Source organism: Lithobates pipiens, unplaced genomic scaffold, assembly GCF_037356315.1.
Source record: "Lithobates pipiens isolate NorthernLeopardFrog02 unplaced genomic scaffold, aLitPip1_a1.2 Scaffold_25, whole genome shotgun sequence".
NCBI classification, from domain to species: domain Eukaryota; kingdom Metazoa; phylum Chordata; class Amphibia; order Anura; family Ranidae; genus Lithobates; species Lithobates pipiens.
Window position 1 is genome coordinate 182341288 of NW_027507787.1, and position 17316 is coordinate 182358603.

The window sequence follows — 17316 nt, forward strand, 5'->3', positions numbered from 1 at the left end:
CCCAAAAAGTTGTCTGCGTTGATGAGTCCCTGGTTAAGTTTACTGGTCGCTTGTCATTCAAACAGTACATTCCCAACAAGCGTACCAGATACGGGGTCAAGCTCTATAAGTGCTGTGACAGGGCCACAGGCTATGCATGGAGCTTTATGGTTTATGAGGGTAAAGATAGTTACGTAGAGCCGGAGAACTGCCCTGATTACATAGGAAGCGCTGGCAAGATAGTGTGGAAATTGGTGTCACCCTTATTCGGAAAGGGGTACCACTTGTACGTGGACAACTATTACACCAGCGTGCCACTGTTTAGTCATTTATTTGATAATTGGATTGGATTGGAGCATGTGGCACCGTGCGACCTAATCGCCGGGGCTTTCCCCAGCGGCTTGTAGATTCCCGTCTTAGGCTGGGGGAGAGAGCCTGCTATCGGTGTAATAATTTGCTCGCTATGAAGTGGAGGCATAATAAGAATGTTTTCGTTCTTACCTCCCTTCATGCAGACACGACGGTCCAAATTTCTACGGCGACTGGTATTGTGGAGAAACCCCTCTGTGTCCACGAATATAACAAAAATATGGGAGGGGTGGACCTCAATGACCAGATTTTAGCGCCGTATCTAACTTCCCGTAAGACCAGACGCTGGTACAAAAAAGTGTCTGCTTACTTATTTCAATTGGCTTTGCTGAATGCTTTTGTGCTATACAAAGCTTCAGGCGGAACATTAACCTTTCTTTTCTTCCAAAGAGAGGTTGTCACAGAGCTTCTGTTTCCAGACGGTTCTGTACCTCACCATTCCCAACCAAATGCAGTAAGCCGGCTGTATGAGAGGCATTATTCTTATGTCCTCCCGAGTACCCCTACCCAACGAGCCCCCCAAAAAAGATGTCGTGTCTGTAGCAAGCGCGGATATAGGCGTGACACCCGTTCTTATTGTCCACGCTGTCCTGGCAATCCTGGTCTTTGTCAGGGTGAGTGTTTTGAACGCTACCATTCACTAGTGAAGTATTAGCGTAGGGTACAGCATTTCACAGGCTAGGCACACTTACACAGGGTCTCCCAAGATGCCATCACATTTTGAGAGACCCGAACCGTTAAAGTTACAGTTTACAGTTCAAAAAAAAGTGTATAAAAAAAAAAAAAAAAAAAAAAAAAGTAAAATAAAAAAACCCAAAAAAAAATAAAATATAAAAACCAAAAATAGTTGTCGTTTTATTGTTCTCTCTCTCTCTCTCTCTCTCTCTCTCTCTCTCTCTCTCTTCTCTCAAATTTTTTATACTTTACTGTTTACTGTGTTATTGTTAACCATTTTTCATGTTTTCAGGTACGCCATTCAGCTGCAGCGTGGATTTATTTATCTTGACAGCAACAGCGTTTGCTCCCACGATACATAAAGCCGCGACTCCAGTGCTGTAGGAGGCGATTTCACCACCACAGTTAAAAAAGAGCATATATGCCGAAGCATGGGGGCATAAGGGGTGGAGGAGCGATTTTGCTCCTAATGCTGCGTACATACGGTCAAAATTCCGACGGAGGGCTTGCCCGTGGAAAAGTTTGAACGTATGTACGCAGCATAACTTTTTTGCGGGAGGATGCCCCCATGCTTCGGCATATATATATTTTAGGCACAGGTTGTGTTAAAAAATGTTTTATTTTTTACTGTTTTTTTTGGCAATTGCTTTGCAGGTATGGTATGGTAAGGTTTTACTGGGATGTTACTTTGTTTTAACGTTAACCATAATTTGCTTAGCAGGTACGCCATTCAGCTGCAGCGCGGATTTATTTATCTTGACAGCAACAGCGTTTGCTCCCACGATACATAAAGCCGTGACTCCAGTGCTGTAGGCGGTGATTTCACCACTACAGTTAAAAAAGAGCATATATGCCGAAGCATGGGGGCATAAGGGGTGGAGGAGTGATTTTGCTCCTAATGCCGCGTACATACGGTCAAAATTCCGACAGGGGGCTTGCCCATGGAAAAGTTTGAACGTATGTACGCGGCATAACTTTTTTGCGGGAGGATGCCCCCATGCTTCGGCATATATATATTTTAGGCACAGGTTGTGTTAAAAAATGTTTTATTTTTTACTGTTTTTTTTGGCAATTGCTTTGCAGGTATGGTATGGTAAGGTTTTACTGGGATGTTACTTTGTTTTAACGTTAACCATAATTTGCTTAGCAGGTACGCCATTCAGCTGCAGCGCGGATTTATTTATCTTGACAGCAACAGCGTTTGCTCCCACGATACATAAAGCCGTGACTCCAGTGCTGTAGGCGGTGATTTCACCACCACAGTTAAAAAAGAGCATATATGCCGAAGCATGGGGGCATAAGGGGTGGAGGAGTGATTTTGCTCCTAATGCCGCGTACATACGGTCAAAATTCCGACAGGGGGCTTGCCCATGGAAAAGTTTGAACGTATGTACGCGGCATAACTTTTTTGCGGGAGGATGCCCCCATGCTTCGGCATATATAAATGGTGCATGTATGTCCATCATTAGAAGTGGGTGGATGAAGGGAGGTATCTAATGGTGGGCATACCCACCGATCAATCTCTTTTTTTTCGTTCAGACAACATGACTCTCAGTAAATAGCTTGGGGTGTCTACTTTCCAAAATGGGGTAATTTGGGGGGGTTTTGTGCTATTTTGGCATTTTATGGCCTTTGCACCCTTAGAAATCCTGAAGGTGGTGATTGGTTTTCGGGGTGCCGTACGCGACTAGACTCCCAAAAAGTCCCACACATGTGGTATCCCCATACTCGGGAGAAGTAGCTGAATATATTTTGGGGTGCAATTCCACATATAACCATGGCATGTGTGAGCAATATATCATTTAGTGACAACTTTTTGTACATTTTTTTTTTTTTTTTTTTTTAGTCATTATTCAATCCCTTAGGACAAAAAAAATAAATATTCAATGGGCTCAACATACCCATCAGCAGTTTCCTTGGGGTGTCTACTTTCCAAAATGGGGTCATTTGGGGGGGTTTTGTGCCATCTTGGCATTTTATGGCCGTCAAAACTGTGATAGGTAGTGATAGGTAGTGAGGAGTAAAATAAAAAAATTATGCCCTTAGAAATCCTGAAGGCGGTGCTTGGATTTCGGGGTCCCGTACGCGGCTAGGCTCCCAAAAAGTCCCACACATGTGGTATCCCTGTACTCAGGAGAAGCAGCAGAATGTATTTTGGGGTGTCATTTCACATATGCCCATAGCATGTGTGAGCAATATATCATTTAGTGACAACTTTGTGCAAAAAAAAAAAAGTTTGTAATATTCCCGCAACTTGTGGCAAAATATAAAATATTCCATGGACTCAACATGCCTCTCAGTAAATAGCTTGGGGTGTCTACTTTCCAAAATGGGGTCATTTTGGGGGGTTTTGTGCTATTTTGGCTTTTTATGGCCTTCGAAACTGTGATAGGTAGTGAGGGGTAAAATCAAAAATTTGCACCCTTAGAAATCCTGAAGGTGGTGATTGGTTTTCGGGATGCCGTGCGCGACTATACTCCCAAAAAGTCCCACACATGTGGTATCCCCGTACTCGGGAGAAGTAGCGGAATATATTTTGGGGTGCAATTCCACATATAACCATGGCATGTGTGAGCAATATATCATTTAGTGACAACTTTTTGTACATTTTTTTTATTTTTTATTTTTTTTAGTCATTATTCAATCCCTTAGGATAAAAAAAATAAATATTCAATGGGCTCAACATACCCATCAGCAGTTTCCTTGGGGTGTCTACTTTCCAAAATGGGGTCATTTGGGGGGGTTTTGTGCCATCTTGGCATTTTATGGCCGTCAAAACTGTGATAGGTAGTGATAGGTAGTGAGGAGTAAAATAAAAAAATTATGCCCTTAGAAATCCTGAAGGCGGTGCTTGGATTTCGGGGTCCCGTACGCGGCTAGGCTCCCAAAAAGTCCCACACATGTGGTATCCCTGTACTCAGGAGAAGCAGCAGAATGTATTTTGGGGTGTCATTTCACATATGCCCATAGCATGTGTGAGCAATATATCATTTAGTGACAACTTTGTGCAAAAAAAAAAAAGTTTGTAATATTCCCGCAACTTGTGGCAAAATATAAAATATTCCATGGACTCAACATGCCTCTCAGTAAATAGCTTGGGGTGTCTACTTTCCAAAATGGGGTCATTTTGGGGGGTTTTGTGCTATTTTGGCTTTTTATGGCCTTCGAAACTGTGATAGGTAGTGAGGGGTAAAATCAAAAATTTGCACCCTTAGAAATCCTGAAGGTGGTGATTGGTTTTCGGGATGCCGTGCGCGACTATACTCCCAAAAAGTCCCACACATGTGGTATCCCCGTACTCGGGAGAAGTAGCGGAATATATTTTGGGGTGCAATTCCACATATAACCATGGCATGTGTGAGCAATATATCATTTAGTGACAACTTTTTGTACATTTTTTATTTTTTATTTTTTTTAGTCATTATTCAATCCCTTAGGATAAAAAAAATAAATATTCAATGGGCTCAACATACCCATCAGCAGTTTCCTTGGGGTGTCTACTTTCCAAAATGGGGTCATTTGGGGGGGTTTTGTGCCATCTTGGCATTTTATGGCCGTCAAAACTGTGATAGGTAGTGATAGGTAGTGAGGAGTAAAATAAAAAAATTATGCCCTTAGAAATCCTGAAGGCGGTGCTTGGATTTCGGGGTCCCGTACGCGGCTAGGCTCCCAAAAAGTCCCACACATGTGGTATCCCTGTACTCAGGAGAAGCAGCAGAATGTATTTTGGGGTGTCATTTCACATATGCCCATAGCATGTGTGAGCAATATATCATTTAGTGACAACTTTGTGCAAAAAAAAAAAAGTTTGTAATATTCCCGCAACTTGTGGCAAAATATAAAATATTCCATGGACTCAACATGCCTCTCAGTAAATAGCTTGGGGTGTCTACTTTCCAAAATGGGGTCATTTTGGGGGGTTTTGTGCCATTTTGGCTTTTTATGGCCTTCGAAACTGTGATAGGTAGTGAGGGGTGAAATCAAAAATTTGCACCCTTAGAAATCCTGAAGGTGGTGATTGGTTTTCGGGATGCCGTGCGCGACTAGACTCCCAAAAAGTCCCACACATGTGGTATCCCCGTACTCGGGAGAAGTAGCGGAATATATTTTGGGGTGCAATTCCACATATAACCATGGCATGTGTGAGCAATATATCATTTAGTGACAACTTTTTGTACATTTTTTATTTTTTATTTTTTTTAGTCATTATTCAATCCCTTAGGACAAAAAAAATAAATATTCAATGGGCTCAACATACCCATCAGCAGTTTCCTTGGGGTGTCTACTTTCCAAAATGGGGTCATTTGGGGGGGTTTTGTGCCATCTTGGCATTTTATGGCCGTCAAAACTGTGATAGGTAGTGATAGGTAGTGAGGAGTAAAATAAAAAAATTATGCCCTTAGAAATCCTGAAGGCGGTGCTTGGATTTCGGGGTCCCGTACGCGGCTAGGCTCCCAAAAAGTCCCACACATGTGGTATCCCTGTACTCAGGAGAAGCAGCAGAATGTATTTTGGGGTGTCATTTCACATATGCCCATAGCATGTGTGAGCAATATATCATTTAGTGACAACTTTGTGCAAAAAAAAAAAAGTTTGTAATATTCCCGCAACTTGTGGCAAAATATAAAATATTCCATGGACTCAACATGCCTCTCAGTAAATAGCTTGGGGTGTCTACTTTCCAAAATGGGGTCATTTTGGGGGGTTTTGTGCTATTTTGGCTTTTTATGGCCTTCGAAACTGTGATAGGTAGTGAGGGGTGAAATCAAAAATTTGCACCCTTAGAAATCCTGAAGGTGGTGATTGGTTTTCGGGATGCCGTGCGCGACTAGACTCCCAAAAAGTCCCACACATGTGGTATCCCCGTACTCGGGAGAAGTAGCGGAATATATTTTGGGGTGCAATTCCACATATAACCATGGCATGTGTGAGCAATATATCATTTAGTGACAACTTTTTGTACTTTTTTTTTTTTTTTTTTTGTCATTATTCAATCCCTTAGGACAAAAAAAATAAATATTCAATGGGCTCAACATACCCATCAGCAGTTTCCTTGGGGTGTCTACTTTCCAAAATTGGGTCATTTGGGGGGGGGTTTGTACTGCCCTGCCATTTTAGCACCTCAAGAAATGAGATAGGCAGTCATAAATTAAAAGCTGTGTAAATTCCAGAAAATGTACTCTAGTTTGTAGACGCTATAACTTTTGCGCAAACCAAAAAATATACGCTTATTGACATTTTTTTTACTAAAGACATGTGGCTGAATAAATTTTGCCCTCAATGTATGACTAAAATTTAGTTTATTCGATTTTTCTTATAACAAAAAGAAGAAAATATCATTTTTTTTCAAAATTTTCGCTCTTTTTCCATTTATATCGCAAAAAATAAAAATCGCAGAGGCAATCAAATACCATCAAAAGAAAGCTCTATTTGTGGGAAGAAAAGGACGCAAATTTCGTTTGGGTGCAATATTGCATGACCGCGCAATTACCAGTTAAAGCAGCGCAGTGCAAAATTGGAAAAAGACCTCTGGTCCTTAAGGTATTTATTGGTCCGAGGCTGAAGTGGTTAATGAGTCTTTTGAACATGTTATTTCTTTCCACAAGTTTTTGGAAAATGTGGCAAGAAAATGAAAACCTATTTTTTTCTCACAAAGTTGTCAATTTAGAAGATCTTTCTAATACATGTGATACATGTGTACATATAATTCTGCTACTCGTCCTGAGTATGGCGCTACACCACGTGTGAGACTTTTCCACTACTTGGCCACATACATAGGCCCAACATGCAAGTAGCACCTTCAGGCTTCTAACACATAGCATGTACACACCAAGAATTACACCACAAAATACATTCTGCTGAGCAAAGGGTAAAAAAAAAAAAGTCTCACCTGTAGTTTTAGCAGGCAGGAATATCTTTCCAGAGCAGTCACAGCATTTGTCCAGACAGCCAAAGGAAACGTCCAGGAATTGTCAAGGCAGCAGATATGGAAAAGTACGAACATGGTTCAGTACAGTCCAAGGTTTAGCAGGCAGTTGACACTCTCTCTCCGCCAAGAACACACTACGCAAGGCTGACGTGCAGGTGGTTTTACATAGTGTGGGGCGTGGATTTAACCACCTGAGCCATAATTGCCCAAAGGCACTCTGTACCATTTCATGGCAAATTACTTTTTGGTCAATTATGGCTCTCTTTGCTGAGGGCGCTGTGATTGGCCAAAGCATGCGGGTCATAGTGCATGCTTGGCCAATCATCAGCCAGCAATGCACTGTGATGATGTAGTGCATTATGGGGAGTGTTGCGCCGCTCGAATTTGGCACGAACGCCCCATAATGTTCAATCTTCGTTGAAAGATCGAACAGCCAATGTTCGAGCCCAACTCATGTTTGACTCAAACAGAAAGCTCATCCCTAGACCCGAGTACTGCCCCAGAGGACATGTATCAATGCAAAAATGTTTTTTTAAAACTGCCTTTTTTTCAGGAGCAGTGATTTTAATAATGTTTAAAGCGAAACAATAAAAATGAAATATTCCTTTAAAGGGTAACTACACTTTTGTTGAAACAAAAAATAGCAAATAAAGAAAAAATAATATAGCGCATATAATTGCGACATTAATCATATTGTTGTTGAATGTTATTAAAAATTACCTTTCCTTTTCAATCTGCAGTTCTGTAATTTTCTGAGAATGCATTGCAATATGGATACCTGGAGTTGTTCTGTACACAGAGTGTGTACTGACCACTCCCCAGAAACATAATTTCCTGCTTGTGTGATTGGCTTACCAATTTTCCCAGAAATCTGCACTAAGATACAAGTCAGATTTCAGGCATCGCCTGCCACTAAAATGCATTTTTTGGAGAGATACTTTCAATAGCAACCAGTCTAAAGGGATACAGACCAAGCAGGTCAAGGGAGCCCCCAGATCCTGACCCCTTCTATGAGAATGGGTATCGGGTACGTTGTACTCCTACTCATTCACCAAAAAAGTTAAAAATGACAGGACCGTTTTTGCCAATTCCTTTATTAAATAAAAAAAGTATTCCGTAATGTAAATCCATCGTCAATCACAGTGGAAAAAAAGGAGGCTTCCCTGTCGACTGCTGGCTTTGAAAGCTGTTATATAGGCAAGGGAGGGGCCATCCGGTGATGTAAACGGGTGACCCTGCCCCCTTTGGCATCACATGATGTGCAGAAGGGGGCAGGGGCACCCAGTTACATCACGGATGGCCCCGCCCTTGCCTATATAACAACTGTCACTGCTTAACAGCCGTAGGCACCGTGATCGAAGATGGATGGACATTGCGGGATACTTTTTCTTTTTAAAAAGGGGGCTTCCAGATTCTGATAAGCCCCCGCCGGCAAACCCCCACAACCACTGTGCAAGGGTTGTGGGGATGAGGCCCTTGTGGGACCCCAAAGCACCCTTCCCATATTGAGGGCATGTGGTTTGATACTGTTCAGGAGGAGGGGCCCTCTCTCGTACCTTCCCTTTTCCTGCCAGGTTGTGTGCTCGGATAAGGGTTTGGTATGGCTTTTGGGGGGGGGGGCACAACATTTTTTTTTTGGCACAGGGTTCCCTTAAACCACTTCAGTACACTGTGTTATAAAAAGCACACTGCCTGCACTGACTGAATATAGAGTCTACACTGAGTATCTAGTCTACACTAAATGTAGAGTGTATATATATATATATATATATATATATATATACACACACACACACAGTAGACTGTATATATATATATATATATAAATTAAATACACTGCCTGCGCGCCACTAACAATCTAGCTCAGTCTATCTCCGTCCACATTATACACAGCCACTATGTACTAAGCAGCCTTATATAGTGTGGGGCGTGGACTTAGTCCCCCTGAGCCATGATTATGGCTCTCTCAGCAGAGCGTGCTGTGATTGACCAAAATATGTAGGTCAGGTGCTTGCTTTGGCCAATCATCATACAGAAATGCGCTGCTATCTTGCAGTGCATTATGGTGCTTTCCGGGGCACTCGAATTTCCCGCTAACGCCCCATAATATTCACTGTTCAGCGAACGGACGAACACCGATGTTAGAGTCAAATGTGAGTTAGACTTGAACATTGAGCTCATCCCTAACTGTTGAGTAATTATCAAGCACCTATGGTTCAACAAATGTTCCCTCACATATCCATATTCAAAAATAATAATGCCAGAACACTGGAATGATTTTTTGGGGGGGAATTTTTGGATGTTAAAATGGGGGGAAAAAATAAATTTCTTCAGACACAATTTGCCTTCTCCATTGTGAATGGCTTTTGTTATTTATCTGCCCCTGTATGTCTCAACAGTATTGATTAAGGTCAAAATGGCATTTTCTATAAGCTATGGCCATGATTGCAGTACTGCTCTGCTGTCATTTAGCATATTTAGCTTTTTGAAAAACCCAGAAGGGAAAAATGTAATTGTAGACAAAGTTGACAATGAGCAAATTATTTATCACCTATTTTCTACAGTGGTTAATTACCATTCATAACTGTGTCTAAAATCTATAATAGTCTAAGAGCTGATCAATATTTTGATTTTTTTTTTTCCAACATGCGGTTTCAAATCTTTCTTCTTCGGCATTTCAGGTCTGCTGAGGCATGCACACACTGGAGCAATCAGCAAGAATTCAGAATTCCTTTCCAAATGGAAAAATCTACAAACAGCGTTCTACTAATAAAGTTTTTGATACTGAGTTTGATATGGCCAGTTGGGAACCCATAGTGGTGTAGTGGTTGCAATTACACAGGGACACTTAGGTTAAATAAGGTTGAATCCGTAACATACATTACTTACTGCTCAAGGCAGTTAAGAAGGCTTGTGAACATTGTTGATGGGTTTGTGTAGGTTTTCAAGGTCCACTAGTGAGACATTGTGACTAGAGCTATTTTTTTGGGCGCTTTTTTTTGGCCTTTATAATAGGGGATGGATAGTGCAGGGTGTTGCTTGGCAAAGTTCATGGGTGAAGATCGATGGGTGTACACTGCCTCAGTCATGAGTTATCATCCGAAGCCACTCCAAAGTCTAAGGCCGCGTACACACGCGGGGACTGTTCGCTCAACTTTGTCCGCTGAACAGTGTTTCGGCGGACAGTCCGCTCGTGTGTGGGCTTCAGCGGACAGTTTCAGCGGACAGTCTGACGAATAAAGTTTTTCGGAAATTCCGAAAAACTGTCCGCTGAAACTTGGTTTGAGCGGACAGTCCGCCCGTGTGTAGGCTTGTTCGTCAAACTAAGTCTCGCGCATGCTCAGAAAGAATTTACACGCCGAAGGTTGCATTGCAGTGTATAGGACGTCGTTTTCTAGTCCCGTCGTACGTGCCGTTCACGTCATCGCGCACGGTTTCAGCGGACTGTTCGTTCGTCGTGTGTGGGCAAGTCCGTCCATGCTAATTTTGAGCGGACTGTCCGCTGAAACTGTTTGACGAACAAAGTTGAGCGAACAGTCCCCGCGTGTGTACGCGGCCTAAGTATTTTAGCATTTCCTGACCTGCACCAAAGGCGACAGAACCTTTAACATTCAAAGGAAAAGCATAGTTGGAAACCTTCCATGAAAAATCCTAATTTACAGTACCTTACAGTTCCAGCAAAAAATGTGTTTTAACCATATAAGGTAAATGGTAAAAGTAGAAAAATAAGGAATAAAATTAGGATAATTCACATTCCTCACCAAATAAGACAAAGCATATAATAAACACAATACACATTTCTTTCATGGAGCTTCTTGACACCTTAAGTGGTCACATGTGCACGGAGTAGGTCTTTCCATTTTTCTGCAAAAGGAAACATACTGTACATGAAACTAGTACTGAACATACACTACATACCTGTTTGTTCATGAAGACATAGATAACTGGGTTGTACATGGAAGCTGTTTTTGCAAAGAATGCTGGGATTGCAGATAGTCTTGCATCCAGCTCTATTGTTGGGTGTGCTGTCACAAGAATAGAGAATGCAGCGTAGGGTGACCAGCAGATGAGGAAGGCTAGGATCATTATTATTACCATTCGAGTGACTTCTTTCTCTGGTTTTCTGGTAGAACCCAGTCTGCCTTGAGTGTCTGATACCTGTATGGAAAAAGGTGACTGATGTCATGATTTTTATTTTGACTATATGATCATAATACTTGAAGTAAACCTTCAGTCAAATGTTTTCTGCTGATCTGCCATGTAAAGCCATGCAACAAACACTTATGGGCTGCCTTCCAAGCAGGAAAAAAAAAGACACATTAAGGCTTAGTTTACACTTGGGATTTGGGATGGGCGGTGTGGGTGCATTGAAGAGCAGTGCACTAAAAAAAATTATCACTAGCACAAGCACATGAACACAGCAGCACACGAATCACTGCTGAATAGGGATGGGCGAACGGTTCGGCCCGAGCACAAGTTTGGGCTGAACTTTTGCTGTTCGGACGTTCGACGAACAGCCGAACAAACAGGTGGTTCCCCCCCCCCCCCCCCCCCGAATTGGCCACAATGCATTGCGGCGCTGAACAGTGCATTGCAAGCCCTGATTCAGGGCACAGAGCACTGTCAGAGCCATGAATGGACACTGTCATCATGACTTTATCCAATCATGATTCATTCCCGCCCCACAGTATAAAAGTATTTTCAATGGCAGCCATGTTCAGTGTGATTTCGGCATGGAGAGAAAGAGAACAGGGCTCTGTTCAGTGCTATTAGTTAGTTAGTGTGCTATACTGTGCTATTTTCTTCAATTGTCAGTGTAGAATATTGGTTTAGTGTCAGTCGAGGGATAGTGTGAGTGTAGTGAGGAAGACCATCATTTAGCGTTGCATAGTGTGCAGCTAGAGTAGGGACAGCTCAGATCGTTTCACTGTAGTGTAGTGAGACCGTGTCATTCATACATACATTAATGTAAAGTAGGGACAGCTCAAATAGTTTCAGTGTAGTGTAGTGAGACTGTATCAGTAAACTTTAAATTAGTGAATAGCTAGAGTAGGGACAGTTCAGATAGCGTCAGTATAGTGACGATTTAATACTGTCTATTTGATTGCATTACTGCCAGTTTAACGCCATTTACTTCTGTGTGTGTTATGCTAGTTTAACGCCATATAGTTTTGTGCATTAATGCCATTTTGACACCATTTACTTTTTGTGTGCGTTACTGCCAGTTTAACGCCATATAGTTCTGTGGGTCACTGTACGTATTTACATTTGCTTATAAGCACCGCCCCCTCCCTCCCAATAATGTCTCTGAGGACAACAAGGAGAGGTAGACATTCCCTTGGCACTGTCATTTCCTCTGTTTAGTGATTTTGCCCATGCTATCCAGCCACGGCATGCAGAGGAGATGGTGGACTGGCTTACTAAACCATCCTCATTCTCCTCATCCTCTGTCACGCAAGCAGAGACAAGTGTGCAGTCCCCTGCAGTTGCCAGAGTGGATAAACCTGCCTCCTTGTCCACATTTATTCCTGCCATAGCCCTGACAACAGCCATTGAGGAGTCAGCTGAGTTATTTGACCACAGCATCAGCCACTTGCTACCTGATGATGCCCAGCCATTACTGGATTCAGATGTTGGTTCTGAGGTTGAGGATGACAGGAATATTAGCCTAGACAGAGAGAGGAACAATGGTAGACAAATTGGCATTCACGTTCCCCAAGCCGCAGCGTATTGCCAAGTTGTCTCCAGTGGTAATGAGACCCCTCATTGTCTCAGTTTGTTTCAAGTACACCAGCTGTTACATTTAGAAGAGCACCCTTTGTAGGTGATAAGGTAGTTACCAGCGAATACCAGCCCCACAGAGGTGATACATGCAAAATGTTCTCCTGTGGTGGCTGTCCCTAGCCAGTATATAGACAGACGACAAAATATTGTGTTACCCAATGGGCAACATTTCTACCTGAAAAATGTTGTCAATTGCAAAACTCCCGGCATAGTATATCTGTTCACATGCGAATGTTGCTGCTACTACGTCGGGAAGACAATCAATGAATTTTGGAAGAGAATTTATCAACATAGTCTAATGCCGCGTACATACGACCGGACTTTTCAACGGACTTGGTCCGGCGGACAATCCGATGGACTTTGCAGCTGAGGACCGCCCGACTTTCAAACAAACGGACTTGGCCACACACGATCACTCCAAAAGTCAGACGGATTCGAACGTGATGACGTAGAATAAGGAAGTTCATAGCCAGTAGCCAATAGCTGCCCTAGCGTTGGTTTTAGTCCCTCATACTTGCACACAGATGAACGGATTGTCAGCTAAAAGCAGAGTCCGGTGGACAAATTTGAAGCCAGTCTTATTTATAGGTCCCCCCGGACTTTTGGGAACAAAAAATCCGCTGGAGCCCACACGATCTAATTGTCCAAAGCAATCTGGTCCGCCGGAAAGTCCGATCGTGTGTACGCGGCATTAGTATTCGCAAATGCGACCCAGATGCATTCATTGGCCGACACATGGCCACGATGCATCCAAATTCACTTCCAAAAGTTCAATTCTTGGCATTAGAGTGCATTTTTTCCCTGGGGAGGCGACTTCAATTAACGCCTCCTCCAGTGCGAATCCCTGTGGATTTTTAATCTCCGGGCCACCCAACCACCGGGGTTGAATGAAGCATTCAACTTTAGATCTTTTCTCCCAGGCTTTACATCGGGGGTCTGTGAGTTAAATTTATAGAACCCCATATAACTATACTACACTGCACTTTTTAATTTTGATTTCTATTAGTATCATTATTTTCTTTATTTTTTCATTTCATTTTATTTTCCAACATTATTTTTTCATATTTTTTGTTATTGTTTAGGATATGTTTCTGTTTGTTTTTGTAATTTGTCATTTTTGTAAACACTCTGGCTGTATAGATTTCCATCCGTCCACCAGGTGGCTCTGTATCTGTTTCTGCCCTTGTCTTTGCTCCGTCAGTATGGGCTTACTTGTTGATGGACTGCGTCCGTTCTTCGGCCGGTGTCCTATCATATAAGGTCCACCATCGGATAGTGTCCCCTGTGTACTGCTCATGCGCAGTACACAGCACACACGGATTCCGAAAATAGCTGAGGAGCCGAGGTCCAGGTTCTATCCCCACCATCCAAGTGGACATAGAGTTGGAATATTAAAGAGCCGAGCGCAGCGAGACCGAGCCCGAAGCATGGCGAGCGAAGCGAGCCCGCGAGGGGCCCTCTAATTTTCCCAACCCTATGTCCGCTTGGATGGTGGGGCTACCACCTCCACTCACGACGCAGGCGCTGTTCACCTTTGGAGATTTTCCGAAGTTTCTTCTGCCCCGTACTGCGCATGCGCAGTACAGGGCGGACACTATATGATGGCAGGACACTATCTGCCAGAATACCAGCCCTCCCACTGGACGGAGCAACTCTGTATTCCCCTGGTTACCTAGCGCAACAAATCAGGAACTCTTCCCCATCGGTGACGTGTGGATGTGTGACGTCATCATGCCCTGATGGGCGTGGCTATGCCTTGCACCGCCGCACCAGGAAGATGCACTCGTTTTCGCAGTCAGCTGTGTTCACACAGCTGATTAAGCGAGATGCCCTAGGTGCACTCTGATTGGCCCTCACTGGACACAGCCGGTTAATAAAAGGCTGACGCCTGGATTGCTCTGTCAGTTTGATGGCTTTTTACCTAATGTCTACATCATATGCTGGCCTCAGCTACAAGGTAAATGTACCTTTTTACGATATCATTGAGCGAAGCATGGGCTGGCTTTGCGCTGCACATTTTGCTGCACATTACCAATCCATTACTTTTCATAAGTTTCTTTTATATTTGCACCTTTTTTGAGAGAGGGACTCTCCCTCTCTTATTATTATCTCCACGGTGCATAATGCTGCTGCTGTGGTAGTCACCAGGCATCTCTTGTGGACATGTTTTGACAACCGGGCCACGGATATATGCCTTTACCATCTGCCCTGTGTATATTTTTGGATATATGCAGCCAGCGTGTATCACTTCTTAGTATTGTTCTCTATCTTGGTCAATCGGTAGTGAATCTATGATATGCAAGTACTGTACTTTTGGCTTTGTTTATATACTACTTATAGAAATTTACTGACAACACATATGGTATATATCCTCCGGATGTTGTTAGATGAACATTACTATGTGTCTTTATATTTATGTTACAGATATGAACATAAGTACGCAACCTAAACATCACCCCTGAAAAATGAAAATATATACCTATGTAAAATTAATTTCAGAAAACATGTTGGGTTTATGTCATAATAATTAGCTTGCTAACCTTTAATTGGTTTGGTTGATGCTTTCTTTGACAATAAGTTTGGGCCATCATACGCAATTGTTCATGATCTATATCGATTCATCGATGTACTGTCATAAGATTTTTTAATCTATCATAATATATTTTTTTCTACCATTGTATGATTAATAAAGTTGGCACCTCAGTGCCTTTTTTATATATCTATTTACTCAGTTTTTAATTTTGTAAACTTTATTTCTGCCATACAAAGTCCAAGGGAGCGCATGGGCAACCTCATGCTTCACAGCCTGCGAAAGGACCCAAGACTACGTGGCATAAAGAAGAACGATGATTACTGGTTAGCAACCCTCCTTGACCATTGTTATAAGGGGAAGGTCTCAGAACCCATCCTGTCCCCACAGAGAGTGCAGAAGATAAAATCTCTTGAGGACACCTTAAAGAGAATTTTATTGAACGTTTTTCCTGACTCCAGTAGGTTATAGTGTCGTGGAAAACTTAGTTTTGAGTCTTCTGTTGGTCAAGAGAGGAGCATTGGAGAAGGCATCCGCCTAAGTGAGGCACTTCGGAATTTTTTTAGTCCTCGCCGCCCAGGGCTGTCAGCTTCCACATCCCATCGGCAGCGTCTGCATCACATGGTGGACAATTACCTCATGGCCAAAACAGGGATAGAGAGCTTTCCAGCTGACGATCCACTGACTTACTGGGTTGAGAGAATAAACCACTGGCCAGAACTTGCCCAGTATGCTTTTGAGTTGTTGGGCTGCCCTGCATCCAGCGTGTTTTCAGAATTGGCATTCAGTGCTGCAGGAGGTTTCATTACTGATCATAGAACGTGTCTGTCCACAGACTCCGTGGACCGTTTGACTTTTATAAAAAATGAATCAGTCCTAGATTACCAGCTATGAAGCCCCTGATGCCGATGTCACTGATTAAGTCTTTTTGGGATGTGGAATCTCTGCAGGACTTTGAGACTGCCTAGCTTTGAGCGGATTCAATCATTTCATCTGGAAGAATGTTTTTGGTATAGGTTTCATGGTCACAATTAACACCCAAAGACCAATTTTTCTGCACCTGTTTGACAGGTGCATATAATTGCAATTTTTTTACAGCAAGGCCAATTCTTGCTTTCATCAAGCGTACCTCTATAGGGCTACAATGGGAAGGCGCCACAACAACCAAAGATCCATTTTTTTGCACCTGTTTGACAAGTGCATAACATTGCAATTTTTTACAGCAAGGCCAATTCTTGCTTTCATCAAGATTACCTTTATGGAGTTACGGTGGGAAGGCACCACAACACCCAAAGACCCATTTTTATGCACCATTACTTCTATACAAAGTCAAAGTGACACCAGAATGTATCCAAAAAAATCTCTAATTTTGTTCCCAGTGCACTACATCGTGACCTCATCATACACACTATTTTGCCCAACAACAGCTGGGCAGCCAAAGACAGCTTGCAGGGAAAAATTCATTTTTTTTGGCTTTATAAATGCAATTATTGCTGCAGCAGATTCTAGACATGGTAAAGATCTGCCACTTTACAGGTAGACTAATGCCGCGTACACACGAGCGGACTTTTCAACATCCAAAGTCCGAAGGACCGAGTCCGTCAGACTATCCGATCGTGTGTGGGCTGCAACGGACTTTTGATTCACCAAAGTCTGACGGACTTTAGAATATGGAACATGCTTCAAATTTTCCCGAAGGAACTCCGCCGGACCCGGTCCCCTTCGAAAACTCCGCTCGTGTGTATGCTACTCCGACGGACTAAAACCGACGCTAGGGCAGCTATTGGCTACTGGCTATGAACTTCCTTATTCGAGTCGGGTCGTACGTCATCACGTTCGAATCCGTCGGAGTTTAGTGTGATTGTGTGTGGCCAAGTCCGTTCGGCCGAAAAGTCTGTCAGAACTCCGTCGGAATTCCAGCAGAACTCCGACGGAACTCCTTTGGAAGTCTGTCGGACTTAAGTCTGCTCGTGTGTACGGGGCATTAGGAGACCCCCCAGGCACTATATTGGAAAAAAAAAAATCACTGCTCATTTAAAAATGCAGTTTT

At 42.8% G+C, this 17316-nt stretch overlaps 1 protein-coding gene across 1 annotated transcript in view; it reads right to left on the minus strand.

Annotated features, from left to right (window-relative positions):
* LOC143930707 (opsin-VA-like) overlaps positions 1–17316 on the minus strand; it is a 169598-nt gene that overhangs the window by 23771 nt on the left and 128511 nt on the right. Inside the window, exon 4 of the mRNA XM_077455244.1 lies at positions 10871–11110. Within this exon, the coding sequence (XP_077311370.1) occupies positions 10871–11110 (240 nt within the window). The remainder of the gene's footprint in view (positions 1–10870; positions 11111–17316) is intronic.